Below are 17,248 nucleotides of genomic sequence, written 5' to 3'. Positions count from 1 at the left end.
GCATCCGAAACTCGCGTCCTAGCTAGAAGAAGACAATCGTCAGCGAAAAGTAAGTGAGAAAGAGGTCTAGCCCCCGGTGCGGGAACATAGGCCTCCAGCTCCCGGTTGGCACACACTCTCCGCAAATCACGAGACAAAATGTCAGCATAGATAATAAACAAATATAGTAATAGAGGACATCCCTGACGCAACCCCATGGTGGACTTGAAGAAAGGTGATGGTGTGCCGTTGACCAAGATGACAAACTTTAGCCCCCGGACACACCCTAGGACCCATCCAATCCACCATCTGTGGAAGCCGTACGCCTCCAGTGCCTGCTGAAGAAAACTCCACCTGATCCTGTCGTATCCTTTTGGGTCTAATGAAATCATTCTAGATCACATTTCATTTTTCTGACAATGGTTGAAACCACCCCAGCGATGAAGTCGATGGACCGAATCAAATGAAACTTTTGGCCAAAGAACCTCTCAGTGCAGATTGAGTCACCAGGTGGGCCTGTTGGACTGCATTTTGTATGAGTTTTTTTCTTAATCTTTTATGACAATTGTCATAAGTAGTGCTATTAGTTGGCTTCTATAGGCATAGATGTACAGGAAGATATGAAGCCCATTTTGTGGGACAACAGTTGAAGAACGGAAGGCCAACCTAGAAAGGGGTAGACAAGGTAGACAGTGAAGGACCTGAGTTCTAAAAAAATCCTTGAAATTAGTGTTTTTAGGCATTTGGAGTTACAAACTAGCATCAGACCTTTTCTTTTTCTTTTTTCCTTCTTCTTTGGGTCTACTATGGTACTTGAACAGTTTGCTTAGGCAAGAACGAAGACGATGATTTTTTTTTTTTTTGCAATTACGTTGTCATTTCTTATCGCTGATCTTAGAGGGCATTGATGTGCATTTTGCTTTTCCAGTAAGTTCTTGCTTATTTTCTCTGTTTCAACTTCTTTTGTGATCCAACGGGAAAATCATTTATTGCTTGTAGATTCAAGCCCTATAGTTTTTAGCTCAACCAGTTTATCATTCTGTTCACAGCTTCTCAACTTAGCACTTACAAGAAAGAGCAAAAAGAGATGAAGAGCAAGACGAGATATGAGTTTGTAGCCCATTTAGGATTTGTTTGGGTAATCCTGCAGGATTTGAACTGAATTTTCTGCTACATTTATGAACTAGACAAGCCCACAGTTTGGGATTTAGGCTGAAACTTCAGTAGATCTTTATAGGCCTGATTCTAGCTGGATATTCTGGTAGGAATATCCAAATATGCCTTTAAGTAGTTCATATAGCCTTCTCTCTCTGTATGTGTAACTAAAAATCTTAAATTGTTTTCTCTTTCTTCTTCTTTTTTGTTGTTGGAGCAAATCTTAAAACTGTTTAATTTCTTGATGGTTTATTCTGTAATGGATGCATAAATCATTTCCCTTTTTTAGTAGATAAAACCACAATTCAATCCTTCAGTCTGACATTGTTCAAAGAAGAAGATGCATTGATGAAATTCCATTTTTATTTTACTGCGAACACCTCTATTCACAATTCTCTGCAACTTTTATACATGTTTAATTTTGTTTTTCTTGAATGGTTTCACCACAAGCAGTGGTTTCTCTAGAGGTGCATCAATTTACAGAGGGGTGACAAGGTTATCTTCCAACCAAGTTCACCAATATTCTTTTGAGCAAAACCAAGTTCAACAAGTTAAAAGCTCAGTTTATCTACAGTTTCCACTTTCATGCTTCCATCAAGAAATTTCTGTTATAAGCTCATCTCTCTCTCATATCTTTCTGCTTTTGCTATCACTTTAGCAGAGTCCCCCTTCAGGCAGATGCTGTCAGCACCAAGAGCATACCTTGCAAAGGTAATACCCTTCCAAGTTGCCCGAAGCTTCACAATGACAGACAAGCCGCGAGTGCGTTGGCCCTCACTGCAATCAGCCTCGAGTTATGATTCCTAATCACAAAGCCTACGCCACCGCTATCTCCATCAATAGATGCACCATCGTCAAAGTTTACCTTGAGATGGCCAAAAAATGGGGGCTCCCAAAAGATTAGGGCGAACTAGGGCGCTGCCTCGGCGAAGCTGGTGCCCACCTTTGATGTTGAAGATAGCATCTACACCAAACTTCTGCAATCTCTTATTTTATTTTCGCTTCTTTTAAAAGGAATAAATCTTTGCTTCCAAAAGTATTAAAGGTTCTGTAAACAAATTAAAAATAGAAGGTTTTGCCCACGAGAGGATCCGGATTGCTTCAAAACAAGGGGCTTTTGCATCAATTCTTCTAAACCTTCTTACTTTCTGGAAAGAAGCCATTGTCGCATTATTGGAAATGCAGCCAGGGGCTTTGGGAACACTTAGAAGACCACGCTATCAGGCCAAGGTTTTGGCTGATGCTTTCCATTACTTCAGGCACCCACTTTTCCACACAAAGGTGGGCAATTCGACTACTAATAATTTGGTGCAAGTATTGGAATCTAGTGGTGTTTGGTCTTGTACAAGACATTACACAGTAACTTTAATAAGTTGATTAATTTTAAAATTGATTAATATTTATAATTAGCCAACAGAAGAAGGGTCCATCAGTGGCTCTTCCTTGATGCATGCCCTAGAAGAGTTCTAAGGTTTGAAATCAGAAAATGGGCATTCCAGCTATATATACAACAACAACAATTCCTATAATAACAGTAGTTTTTACATGCTACCATTTTTGATGCACCGGAAGTAGCTATTCATCAGATATGTAGAAAGTTGCTTGAAGATGCATCACTCAAGATTCAAACATAAAAAAGTAGAGAGATATGATTATTGGAGCAAGTGCGAGTTCATTATTCTGAATAACAAAAAAAGCATATGTCATACACATTTGAGAAACTATAAAAAGTTCTCAAAATAAAATAATAAGCTGTTGATTACATAATACTTTTTTTCTTTTATTTTTATATTATCTCATATATAAATAAAAATTTAAAAAACCACAAACTAAGTAAAAAAGAGTTAATAGATCAATTTAAACTAAAATAAAAATAATAATGCAATATAAAGATACATAAGATATAAAAATGTAGAAAAAGATGTTAAAAATGGACCAATTGACAAATCTTTAAAAAAAATAAAAAACCAAAGCATAAAAATAAATTAACCTAAAAATATAGAGAAAACGAAAAATAAATAACAAAATAGATTTTAAAAGTGCAATAAAAAATGAAAATACAAAAGTAAATGTACATGGCTCCATGCAATGTGTTCCCACATGTCAGCTAGTAGTTGTGAGATTGAGTTTTGTTCAAAGTGGATGTTTAGAGTATGGAACTTAGCATAAACTAACATATTATAAAAGTAATTTCATTGTTCTGAGAAAAATCCTCTTTCATGATCATAGCTTGATATTTATAAGTGCTCTTAACTAGTAGAATGGATGCAAATACTTAGTTTTGGACACTTGTCCTCACTATTTGTGCCACATGGGCTACTATTACCAAAGTAGATAGTGCTTTCTTTCTTCTCATGTTATTGGTAGTGGAAAGATGAGAACCGCTACTCACTTTAGACACTTGTCTTTGTTATGATATGCCATATGTGTCTCTTTTTTCACACAGTTGGTGGGTAATGTTACCTTCTTTTAACATCATGGGCAGTAGAGAGATAGGTACCATTATTCATTTTGGATATTTGTTATTTCTATTGTAAGCCACATAGACCGATATTTCCATCCATGATAGATAATGCGACCGCTTCTTCCAAATCATGGGTGGCGATAATAGTTGGCTAGCAATCATCCCAAGACTATGCTTTATTTAAGCCTTATCTTAGGTCGATAATTTTCATCCTCTGGGTATACATTCCAGTTACTCGGCTTGCACACTTAGCATATTGGTTTGGACCCTTAGTTTATCAGCTTGCAAACTTAGTGTATCGGCCTATATCCTTGCAATACCGGCATGCACCCATCAGCTTGCACCCTTAGCTACTAGCTTATACCCTTGGTACATCAACCTACATTCTTGGTATTTCACTCTATTTTTCTAATATTTGGTCTAAAGTCAGCATCTTTCTAGTTGAAATCAATCTAATAACTGTGTACTTCATCATATTGTCCAAGTACTTGAACCTACTGTCCGAGTATAACTTAGCCTACTAGCCATGTATTTTATCCTACTAGCCTAGTAATTCAGCCTATTGATTATGTTCTCGGTCTATATCTGGTATTTAATCAAAGATCGACATCCTTTCAAAATCTCTTATTCAACCTGCAAAAGATGTCCCTTCTGAAGATCAACCATTATCCAGTCTATACTAGATGGTCTTTTGAGGCTTGCTATTGATCGGTTTTTTGTATCATAACTATTGAAATGAATGTGGTATAAACCCATATCAACTGTCAGGATCAAGCGCTACCATTACACCAAAACCCGCAGGTGTTAGTGAAGGTGCAACTTTATTTCCTTAAACTAGCGCAGGGGCCCATAGCGCCACGAGTCGACTTCGACTAAGCCTCGCTCTACTCCAAACTCCGACAGGGCCTCGCCAGTGGGTTCAGGGACCCCTTAGTGGTATAACCCACCCTAATCCTCCAACGCATCCACGTTAGCAGGCGGCAGGACTGACTCAGCTCTTCAGGCCTCCGCCAATGTTGACTCGGCCCCTCAGGCCTCCGCTAACATCAACAATGTTAACTTCCAAGGCGCAACCAAGACTATCTATTTTTTTAGTTGAACTAGTCAAGAAAATAAGTCAGGCCATCATACTGGATTATGAGACTACAGCTAATTAAATCACTCAAGACACAAAGACGTCACATACAATCTCATCTTTGACAAAATTGTGCCATTAATTCTAAGAAGGCTTAAGGATTGCAAATTGTCAAGGAGGAATGCGTTAACAAGAGATTTGTGAACCTCTAGATGAAACTTCAAACAAAGAGACAATAAGTTAATCGGTCAGCCACTAGGTTGGAGCCTTCACTCCATGTAACTCTCCTGCTGACCAAGTTATAGAATTACAACAAAATGTCATTCAATCGTTTGCATCCAAATAAATGTAACTTGATCCATTTGATCATGTCAAAAAATGTTAAATTAATAAAGTAAAGATATCAAGATCAATGAAATACCATTTGTGTGAAAAATTAGCTCGTATTTTGTTTTTTGGAAAAAAAATATGAAGACCGACAAAATACTTCTGGAAGGCTTGTTTTCAGGTCACTTGTGGGCACTTTCCTACACGCGCACAACATTTATTCTTTTCCACATTAAAAAAGACCCCAAATTGGCTGAAGATTCTGCACAAAGACCTTGTGTAATCTTATAAAGGATCCAAGTGATCTTTTCAGAATTATAAGAATCATATCAGGATCCGATGTGATGTTGAATTCAAAGCTATAATGATATCAACACCAATGGAATATAAATGGTCTCGAATAGATATGAGCAAGATACTCGATTGTTTTCTCCCAAAAATAAAAGTTGACAAGCAATTTTTTCAAAGCGTTGAGATCTTGTGACATCAAGGATTTATCTGTCGTAATTACTTGCCCATTCCGAGACCACCTTTGGTTGGGTAAATTCATTCTCATACTCTGACATTATAATAATAAAAAAACTTTATTACAATAATTTGAATGGAAAAGGGAATCAAAAGATCACTCTACTTTAGGCCACAAGAGGTTGGACCAAGTAAAAGATGGTAAATGGTAAAGGATAGCATGCCACCAAGGTGGTAGCACAGTTGGAACGGAGCTTTGTTTCCACCAGTGTGGTTCAGGTCCCGCACAGGTCCTCATATATTCCCTCCGTTCAAGTCCTGACGTCCTCGTCAGGTTAAGAGTTCAAATCCATTCAAATCTAATCACAAATACTACGATCGGCTCGTGGTCATCCCCAATAGATGCGTGCCGCAGTGTCTCCTAGTCTACAGGTTATGGGCCGGGTCCGCTCTGATACTATTTATAACAATCCAGAACTCCATCCAGAGTGGATAGCTGGAAGGTATTATTTGGCTAGTTGTATAAGTATCCAAGATCTACCCAACGAATAATCGATGTGGGATTAAACACATGCTTGCATGGATCATCGTATAAAATAATTCACTTGCAAGTTAATATTTCTGAACATTGGGTTCTACATCTTAATTTTAGTCCATTTCAAGCTTACAATTTCTTAAAGATAGCGTTGTCATTGCCGTGTCTCTAGCTTCCAAGACTGGGAAACCCTTCCTCTTGAGCTACTCGCTAGGAAAGATTTTGCTTGGAACACTGTAAACTAATAGAGCTTGGAGGTCTTATTAACCAAATTTCTGTAAAACGATCTCTTTTGACAAGCTATGCAACCACTTAAAACAAGTTAACAGTTGATAAAAACATGTTTATAGGCCTAAGATCCTGGATTGTTAAGCATCATAATTAAGTGTCACCATAATGGAATGACAAGCTTACTTAATTTCATGCATTTAGAAGGTGAAATGATAGGAAGCGACAACTTTATCCACGTAAGCTTACTTTCCATATACCACCAACTTGAGTTTTGCGTGTGCGGGCCTACTTGGTTACTTTCATTAAACTAACATTTTGCGCAATCTGCATGAGACTCGACTTGCCTAGGTCAAGAAGCTAGTAATAATTTATATTTGAAAATTAAAATTAACTAAAGTGAATATAGTGCCAAAATCATCAATCTTAAACAACTTAGACTTTCACAAGATAGTTTGTGTTTTGTCTTACAAATAGGTTGAAGAACTCTTCACTTCCACTTCTCTAGTGAAATTTCACATGAATGTAAAGAAGTGCATCTATCTTATGTACACATCATATCAATGATTGTCAAATAATTGCTTTCACTATTCCAATAGTAAGAGACAATAAGTGTATTTGTCTTTGCTATTTCTCTCTTGAAATTATTTTAGAGAAAAAATTATAAAATTTTTGATTCAAGGCATTCAATCATATACAACCTACAATAGTAAAGTATATATGTTGTCGCACAACCTTTTAAACCAATAAATGTCGCTCTCTATAGCTATAGCTTTGCAGGCTCTATTACTTACAGCACATAAAATAGCTTGTTTAAGAGTACTTCAAGACATTTTAATACTATGTCTAACAATATGTGGGAAGTCTATTGCATTCAGGTTGAATTGATTTTGGAGATTTTTTTTTTTTTTGTACTTTTTTTTTGAGATTCTACACCTCTTGAAGCAAGATATTACAAAAACTAAAATTCCTGGTTGTCTAACTTCAAGATTTAATCAGTCATGTTTGGCAATAAAAAAATAAACAGTTTGGTGTCTCATTGCATGAAATTTTCTTACCTAACTATGACTTCAGGCCATTATAACTAGTTTATGTAGACCAATTACAAAAAGCCAAAGTGTTAGATCTTAAGGCTGCATGCTTAAGCTAATGAGTTTAATATTGCATCATTCCATTACCTCAGCAATGAGACAGACTTCTATTAGTAGGGCTGCTTAGTCCTCAGCGCAGTCAGTCTGCAGTTTAACACCTCCAATTCTTGGTAGTAATCTATGGCCTAATATTCAAAGGGAATTATATATTGGACATATGGATTATAGTTGAGGTATGCAAGATAGGGAATATATGATAGAGAAAAAAGAACAAGAGTTTCATTAAAATTTATTTTATTTTATTTTTTGGGTACAACGAATGCTCACGCTATTCTGGCGTAAGTGCAGCCAGCCAAATCAAGAGTAAGAAGATGACAAAGCAAAGGAGGGCGGCCTCCAGGTGAGATTTCATTAAAATGGTCTGATATTCTCTACAAAAATTTCATAATTTCAATAAGATTCAATCTTAACCCTAATAATCTCAATACCTAATGGCTCGTTTGGTTCACGGTAAGTATTTTCCTTCCTAGGAATATGATTCCTGGAAAGCAGATTCCTAAGAACAGGATGCCTACAAAACTATTTTTGGCATGTTTGGTTGACTATGGGAAAGTGACAGATTTCCAAAATGCTTATGTTTGGTTGACCATCCACTTTCCTGGAAAAGTTATGTATAATTTCTATTATACCTTTAATAAAAATTAGGTCTTTAATGCCTCTTTAATGCTTCTTTAATGCTGAAGGGTCTTTTTGGGAAAAAATAAAAATGGAGTGAATTCTGCCTCATGGGAAAGATTTTTCCATAAAATGTGTGAATCATATTCCCATCGGAATACAACTTTTCCATCTCTCTCATTTGAAAACTCCAACCAAACAAGAGGCATCTCATTACTTTTCTGTTGACCACACTTTTTTTTCTTCTTTTTCCGCAAACCAAACGAGCCGTAAGTCTAGTAGCTGGGGCAGTATGCCAAAAGGATCTAGGGCTCTCTCTTCGAACTTTATAGCGTATCCATCGCAACCAATCCCAATCAAGCAGAGCCATCGTTAGAAACTTCATCCCAGAAAAAAGAAGGCAAAGAAACGTTTTACAAAAAAAAAACTTCGACCAAACCAAAACCTCCACCTTCTTGCCCCGGTCATGATCCCCCAATCATACACCACACAATCCCCCAATCATTCCATCCATGATCTGACTCCCCATTTTATATACCAAATAAAGAAATACTAAAGCACCAGTTTTGCTGTTGATACGGTCCGAACCTATGTGGAAGCCGGTAATTGGCTCGATGGTACTGGACTTCCCAATCACCTGCGTCCACGTCGGACTGGAACGAATAGGGGAACGAATAGGTGATCTGTAGCGCTCCTCTTCCCGAAATGCCCCTCCTCGGATTCGCTGGCGAGGGAGCCGTCCCCTCAGGGGCGCTTAAGGCCGTTTCGATCCCCAGATTTTTTATTTCACAAAATACCCCTGTCCAATTTCCCATATAAATTATTCTCCTTTTATTCAGAGAAATAGATAATAATAAATATTTTTATTATTTTTAAACTCGTTTTTTTTTTTTTTTTTGGTCAAAAATAGGAGGGGAGGGGGAGGGACCAGCCCACCCGCGTAGCAGCCCCATTACTGAGCCCCCCTTCCACTAGGGAATGTTCGATACAGGTCGCAGGTTTCGCGTGCCTTCTCCGACCCGTGGGCTCACCCCACTGGGTTCACCGCCTCACGTGTGGGTACGTCACCCCAGTGCCACCTTGGTACAAGTGGAAGGAAAGCATAACCGCCAACAAGCCAGCCGGGCGTGGGGCATCCGGTCCCCTAATTTAATCGACGCCCGTGCGTTTCGAACCCGGGCAACTTGGGCGGAATTATCGCCCCCTTACCACCAGGCTACTACCTTGGTGGCGCGGACTGAGGGTGCTGATCGGATCGGGGCGTCAGAACATAAAATAAACCCGCGACGTCCTTTTGACGCCGGCGCTCCCGCCCTATATAAGCCATCCCCGTCCCCAACCTCCGCCCCCAAATCGTTCCCGATAAGACACGAACCCAAAAAACCAAAGAAAAATAAGAAAGAAACCGGTTATGATCGCTTATCTGGACCAGCAGCAGCAGCTCCTCGCCCTCGACGGCGACGGAGAGGCGGAGACCTCCGCCGCCGGATCCGACGACGACCTGGCTGTCCTCCACGCTCTGGACCTCCAGGCGGCGGCCGACCCGGCCGCCGTCGCCGCGGCGGGGGAGGACTTTGGTGGGATCGCCCGCGCCCGCCCCGTGGCGGTGATCCGGCCGGCCACCGCCGACGACGTCGCCGCCGCGATCCTCCTCGCCGCCCGCTCCCCCCGACTCACCGTCGCCGCCCGCGGCAACGGCCACTCCATCAACGGCCAGGCCATGGCTGACGGAGGCCTCGTCCTCGACATGCGTTCCCTCGGCCCCACCATGGAGCTCGTCCGCACGTCCGCCGCCGGAGGCGGCTGCCCCGCCGTCGACGTGCCCGGCGGGGCGCTGTGGGAGGAGGTGCTCGAGTGGGCCGTCCGGCGACACGGGATGGCTCCGCCGTCGTGGACGGACTACCTGCGGCTCACCGTCGGCGGTACGCTCTCCAACGGCGGGATCAGCGGCCAGGCTTTCCGGCACGGCCCCCAAATTGCCAACGTGTTGGAGCTCGAGGTCGTCATCGGCAACGGCGAGCGCGTCGTATGCTCCGCCGCCGCCCGCCCCGACCTTTTCTTCGCGACCCTCGGCGGCCTCGGCCAGTTCGGCGTCATCACTCGTGCTCGCGTCCCCCTCCTCCTCGTCCCTTGCATGGTACGTAACCTCACCTCGCGGTCACCCGATCCTGTCCTCCACTTTAAAATCTCTTTTTATTTATTTTTATTCCCGAAATATCCCCAAAAACCTCGCTGGCGCAGGTGAAATGGATAAGGGTGGTGTACGACCGGTTCGAGGAATACTCACGCGACGCCGAGTGGCTCGTGACCCGGCCCGAGCCGGCCGCCTTCGACTACGTGGAGGGCTTCGCTTTCGTTAACAGCGCCGACTCGGTGAATGGTTGGCCCTCAGTCCCTCTCTCCCCGGACTCGCCCTTCGAACCGGCCCGCATCCCGGCCGGGTCCGGTCCGGTCCTCTACTGTCTCGAAGTCGCCCTCCACTTCAACCATCACGAACGCGACGCGATAGACCAGGTAAATATCTCCGAAGCAAGGGGCATTCTCGTCATCCGTATACCCCAAAAGCGGGTCCGTCGCTTCCGCGTCGTGCATCTCCGCTGGATTTCCTGACGCCCAAATGTCCCCGTTGTCCAAAATTAGGAGCCTTACAGTACCACTCTTTCGTAATTAAATTCAAGCCTAGTGGCATTTGTGGAGAGGGTGGGGTACCTGCCCCTGCCTGCGTCCAAAATCCCGGAATGTGACGTGAATGCCCCTGACAAGCCCGTGAAGGATCACCACATTTGTCCTCATCCGGATTGGCTAACGTCCCGAACGCCCCTGGCCTTATCATATTTTGTTTTTGGCAGCGAGCGGGGGGGCTGCTGCGGCCGCTGCGGTACATCCGGGGACTGGAGTTCGCGGCGGAACTGCCGTACGTCGACTTCCTCTCACGTGTGCAGCGGGCGGAGGATGCGGCACGTGCGAACGGGACCTGGGCGACTCCCCATCCCTGGCTGAACCTCCTGGTGGCCTCATCGGACATCGCCGACTTCGACCGCAACGTCTTCAAGCAAATCTTGAAACACGGCATTGGCGGGCCCATGCTGGTGTACCCGCTCCTCCGGAGCAAGTAAGATTTGGGGGGAGGGGGTTAATTTGGTAATTCAAACATAGACGTATTTAAGGCGTAGGAGATTTGGTGCGGCCAGATGTGGAGGACACAGTTGCCAAATCGGGAAATGACAGGGGGCGGCCAAGTGCTCATAATATTCCCCACGGACACCATTTGCTTACTCCGCCCCTTTCCGTGCCCCGCCGGTGGGCTCCACCTGTCTCCCTTTGACGTTAATACCCTTTTTCCTATTTGTCCTTTTCCCCGAAGAGTGGAGTGTCGACGACGGCCGTTATGGCAATTTATGACGCCCGTTATAAATACCCCTTCAGCTTTTTCTTGGCAAACAACTAGGTTATATTTATTTATCTACTTTATTTTGGTTAAGGTATAAAACAATGGCCGTTGTTTCCGTTATAACGACCGGCAACGGCAACGATACTGGCGGTCATTGGGATGGGATAGTGGATTAGTGGTGCTATATAGTTCTCGTGTGTGTTGATCTTGTAATGTTGATTTTCTGATGGACGGTGGTTGATTTCTTCTTGGTGATTGAAGATGGGACCCGCGGACGTCGGTGGCGGTGCCGGAGAGCGAGATATTCTACCTGGTGGCGCTGCTGCGATTCAGCCATTTGGCGTCTTCGGAGGGCGGGGCGGCGGCGGAGCTGGTGGCGCAGAACCGCGAGATCGTGGAGTGCTGCCGAGCCAACGGGTACGACTTCAAGCTCTACCTCCCGCACTACCAGTCGGAGGAGGACTGGGCCCGCCACTTCGGCCGCGACTGGCCCCGCTTCGTCGAGCGCAAGGCCCGATATGACCCCCTCGCCATCCTCGCCCCCGGCCAGAAGCTCTTCTCCCGCTCTCGCCCGCCGCCTCCACTGCTTCAGTAAAACATAAGAACCGAAAAGAAAGAAAATTTTCATAGCCGTTGGATTTGGGAACGATTGCTGATGATCACGACGACGAAGGTGGCGACTCTGGTGGTAATGGTGGTGGTCCATGATTAGGTACTACAGCTTTGCTCTCGTAGTGGTGGGGAACCAGGAGGTGATGATGATGGTTGGAAAGTTTTTGGTGGGGTATTGCAGATGGACAGATGCATGATTCTTTCCTTCTCTTTTTTGTTTAGCTATTTTTGTATCTCCCTCCCTCTCTCTCTCTCTCTCTTTCTCTCCATATATATATATATATCGGCTACAATGCCCGTTGTAATTCTTTCCTGGCCCTCCGCTGCTATCCTTTATACCAAATGATTCTTTCCCTGGTGGTGGTGGTGGTGGCAGGAGTTGAGTCTTAATGATGTTAGCTTGGACCACGCAGAGGTGAAGGTTACATGCAACCACAAATGGCTATCAGTTATTGTGTGCTTTTCTTAAGCATGCTGTTAAATCACAGCTGCATGCACTTTTGAATCACTTTTGCGAGGCATCATGCAATTTTTCTACAAGATACAACTATTGTGATGATTGCTCCGGCCATAGGCTTGTGTGGTGGCCATGGGTGAGCTCTGGAGGGGGCTCGGCATATGAATTTTCTCCTATCTATAAATTGATGCTTCATTTGGAGATGAATGTCAATTCAAGGCCCCCGCTTTATATTGCTATCTAGTTCTGAGACTGACCTACGACCTGCATCCGCTAACAAATCTCTTGTGGACACATTGTCTCCTGTTGTTTGATTCACATTATCCTTATTTTTACTATATGTTATCTCCAAACATTAAGTACTTAAGTTGAAGGCGACGTAGTGCTTCTTTTATATTGTTCTTCTCTTCTTCTCCTTCACTATCTACATCTGTTTGCCTAAGGAGATTCTGCGCCACAATTGAGACTGAACAAGAGATGGAAATTACTCTTGATTGGAGGGGGTTATTTAGACTTGGATACATACTTTATCATAATTGGGCTTCCCACTCATTCACTAATATTTCTTTTTAAAAAAAATAAAACCAAAAAAGTGTATAATTTTTAGGTGCTCATGGTGACTTTTTTTTTTGGAGGGGAGAAAAGGGAAATTTTTATTAGACTATTTCAGTCTTCAATTGTGGTGGAAATATAAAAACATATTCCTCTAAATCAAGTCATAAGCTGTGTATTTGTTTGTTTTTAATGTTGCAAGTGAAACGCATATGATTACAATATCTCATATTAAGCTTTGACATTATAATCAATACCCTTGCTTTCCGTGCGCTAATAAAGCTTGTACATCTTTTATTATAAAAAAAAAGATGTGTAATTTGAGTTCAACAAAAAAAAATATATGTATGTATGTATACATGCATATATAGCTAAGTATCAACATACATATATAAGTACATACGTATGGCGGTGCCTTATTAATTATTCCTTGAATTGAGCATGACGGAATTATTAAAATACTCAAGAGAAGGAATCAGTTTTCATGTTGTCTATCTAGTCCAAAACATGTGGAGACTTCTCTTGTAATCACCCTGCGTGAAAGCCTGAACCCAAGGTGTGGGAACATCCCAGTACAAGAGATTTGAGAAATGATTAGCACACCGACTGAGAATTTGAGAGAAGATTATGTTACGATAGGAATTACCTCATGTATGAAGGCCTCTCACTACAAGATCACTTGCATCAGCAGGTGAGGGCATGACACATAAATTAAAAAAAAGAGAGAGAGAAAAGCAAGAAAGACCTCAGCAGAGACATTCAGAATATATATCTCGCCTTTTGTAGTACCAAAGTCACCTGATCTCTCCTTCTCAATCCAAAAATATGCAGCTTTATCAATAAAGCAAGATTCCAACCAAAAACCTATAACTCCATCCCTCGCAAACAACACGATACTAAATAAATTATGAACCAAGATCTTATTCAAAGTTACTGCTTGGAGAACCTACGTTCCTCGTATTCCTAACCATGTTTACAGTCGTTGCTCTCTCTCTCTCTCTCTCTCTCTCTCTCTCTCTCTCTCTCACCACACAATTAGTGGATACAATTCCCTCATGTCTCGTTGGAGCTACGTTTTCTAGAAGAGAGGAAAAGGTAAAGAGGAGTGCACGTATCAAGAAAGTAAAATGTAATTAATGTGTTTTTTTTTATGCATGAAACTATATGATATTATTTCGTGGCTTATATCAGGAGTAGGGCAGGGTGGTCAAATCCATTGTCAACCCACTGACCCACGGTTTGCCTTTCCTCAAAAAAAGAGGCTGGCACTTTCACCTCGGGAGGATCTGATTCCCCATGCAAATCTACTTGGATTTGAGGAATTGAGGTGGTAGCTTTCTTTACATGCACTCACCCACAGACACAAACGTCCGTCCCTCAAAAGCAGCAACAACGCACTGCTGTAAAGCACGAGCCCTCAAGAACTCTCCGGCCCCCATGCAATTATAGCACCATGATTTCTCTTCCCAACATCAATCTATTTCCTTGGTGTACCGCAGAAGGTGTACTTTAAACTATTAAAAGTTTACACAAACTGCTATCTTGTGCAAGAGTTTGTGAAGGAGGTACGTACTGGGGCTTCCACTGTGGCACGACAGTTGAGGAGTTCCTTTCCTCCTTTCCCCATGTCATGCATGGATGCATGCAAGGGTCCATCACACAGATCTAAGAAATGAGTGTAGGGCTTTGTGCTAACCCACTTTTAGTGAGAACTAGATCTCTTCCTTTGCTGGTGCGTATTAGCCAATGGGATATTCTTACAAGTCCCAAAGTAGATTTTTTAAGAAAAGGAAGCTTATCAGAATGCTTTTTTGGGGACTTTACCCCTAAGCACATAGCATGGCGTGGTTAGAATAATTCCCAAAGGTTTTGCATGCTTGGAGATTAGGAATGAGGAGAATCTGTGACGTTAGGGGATTTGGTTTGGTTTCAGCTTTAGCCTACTAAAAGTATGATGGCCAACTTAAGGCACATTTATATATACTCACTTCTTGTTGGCGACCATCTAATCTGCGAGATATCATACTTGAGTGGGTTTGGTAATTGGTACATGAATGTGTGTGCAATGTTTGTGCGTGCTTGCGTGCGTGTGTATGTGAGAAAGAGAGAGATGGCCCAACAACAACTGATAAGGATTTCGGCTGGAGATCAGTATAATAAGAACCCAAATAGAGTTTTGTCTTCTCTAAACTTGTTGATGGATTGTTTTTTATTATTATGTTCACCTCAATGCACTGTTCAAAGAAAGAGAGGAGGGGGAGAAGGAGGCAGTGGTATATAAAATTAATATATTTGTTTTTAAAGGAAGCTACAGCAAGAATTAAATAAAATGATATATACATCCAAACTTATATCTTATTAATTTACTCTTCTTGTACCTATATGGATAAATTGGAATCTTAGATGTAACGTACCTGCTGAGGAATGTAGAAATATATATTGCAACTCTCAAACTACATTCGAAATTTGAGCAGAAAGTGGAAGTGAGTGGAAATTTGGATTAACATCTTCAGAAGACAAAACTAGCCCACGACTGATTTTATTTTTTGGAATGAAGTTTTCAGTTGAAACTTAAAAAATAATTTCTATGTAAACATTCTGCAAAACATTTAACAATTAACATGGGCTAAGTTTACGAAGGAAAATGTCTTTAATATTGAAGGCAAACTAGATATTGGAAACTATTAATTTACATTGGGTTTATATATTTAGTAAGTTAGGGCTTGCCTGAGTGATCATATATATTCTTCTACCTAACAACGAGAGATTCTATATTAGAATCTTAGATGGTACATCTCCAAATCTTGTGACCAACGTAAATATAATACATATAGGCCTCTCTCTTTCTACCAATGAAACAAAATATTTAGGTCATGTTTGAGAAGTACTTAAAAGAAAAATATGCTTTATATGAGATTTGATGCGATTCCATGAGATTTTGGGTCACCCTGCCCCCACCCCCAAAAAAAAAGAAAAGAAAAAAAAAACTCATTACATATGCTACCAAGGTCAAGAACAAGTTTCTTTCTATTTTTTTAATTATTTTTTCTTTTTTTAATTTTCCACTATGAATCACGAAGGGCAACGCTATTTATGCGAGTTTTGGTTGGTCTACAACACCTCCAATGATCCATTTCCTTTCTTCTATCCTAATCTTATAAAGAAGAATCTGTAATGGGTTGAAAGGTTGCCTTTCAAATCCCCATGACTTGAGCTGACAATGGAGTTGTAAGCATCAAATCTAGATTTCTGCTCATGGTGAGATATGGTGTTTAAAGGGCAAAGGCAGGCAGCTCGAATGTTTTATATACATCCCAATTTGTTAGAGAGAGGCCTTTAATAGGCCTACTTGGATGGATTCTATGACTACTGTCCATAAAAAAGAAGGCTTTCCTAACACTGAGATAGGTCTTTAATTGGTCACTTCTCATATCCAGATCAAAAGGCCCTACTCCTTGCGCATTTTTGGTGATGAAATGTCGATGAGGTGCGAGTTTGGATGAAGCTCTATTTGAGAACTAATTCAATATAGAGCAATCAAATTTTGCTATTAGGATGGACAAATTGTCCTACAAGTCCTCATGTTCTAAGCACTTACCGAAAAATTTGGCCGTTGAAGGTCCCAACTGGTCCAACATCGAAATATATAGTCCACTCCGAGTAATAACAGAAGAAAAACAAATGACGACGACGACGACAATGTCTTGCATCACTTACTGTAGTTTTGAAGCTCTAAAGTAATGGCCATTGTCAATAAAATTAATAGAGAGTTCATGGGGCATGGTTGAGTTGGGGGAATTTATGCTTGTTTGCGTGAGGCTGCAAGTTTGAATTTTTACGATGGCTGAATTCGTCGATTGGCTTTTAGCCTGGCTTAGTCGAAAGCAATCTATAAGGGGTGGGTTAAACCACATTGTGTCTCCTAATTGAGGGCTGTTTTGTTTCCTGCAATTTTAGTTACCAGCAACTAGAAATATTACATTTATATTTGCAAGAATCTATTTGATTTGCCTGCAAGAAAAAACTATACATGTAGTTGCTACTTGTGGGTTATCCAATGTGGACAGAGGTGTGGCCACCTTGACACCAACGTGGTGAGGTTACCTCCCCAGGGGTAATAGACTGCTAAGCCAGCTACCTGCAGCGAGCTGCTAGGACTCGCTTGCAACCCTTTGATTAGAAAATGACACGTGTTTTGGACTCCGATCCGCTTTATGATTCGTGCGACAAGACAAGAAGCAT

At 41.8% G+C, this 17,248-nt stretch overlaps 1 protein-coding gene across 1 annotated transcript; it reads left to right on the top strand.

The window, feature by feature from the left end:
* The first annotated feature begins 9,253 nt into the window (after positions 1–9,253).
* Positions 9,254–12,661, top strand: LOC103703401 (cytokinin dehydrogenase 11-like). The gene is made up of 4 exons (XM_008786249.4): positions 9,254–10,131; positions 10,236–10,508; positions 10,844–11,106; positions 11,647–12,661. Exons 1-4 carry the CDS (start codon positions 9,406–9,408, stop codon positions 11,978–11,980), a joined length of 1,596 nt encoding a protein of 531 aa, XP_008784471.2. The 5' UTR covers positions 9,254–9,405; the 3' UTR covers positions 11,981–12,661.
* The last annotated feature ends 4,587 nt before the right edge of the window (positions 12,662–17,248 follow it).

The sequence above is a fragment of the Phoenix dactylifera genome, chromosome 11, assembly GCF_009389715.1.
Source record: "Phoenix dactylifera cultivar Barhee BC4 chromosome 11, palm_55x_up_171113_PBpolish2nd_filt_p, whole genome shotgun sequence".
NCBI lineage: Eukaryota > Viridiplantae > Streptophyta > Magnoliopsida > Arecales > Arecaceae > Phoenix > Phoenix dactylifera.
This window is presented reverse-complemented; position numbering and strand designations above follow the sequence as displayed.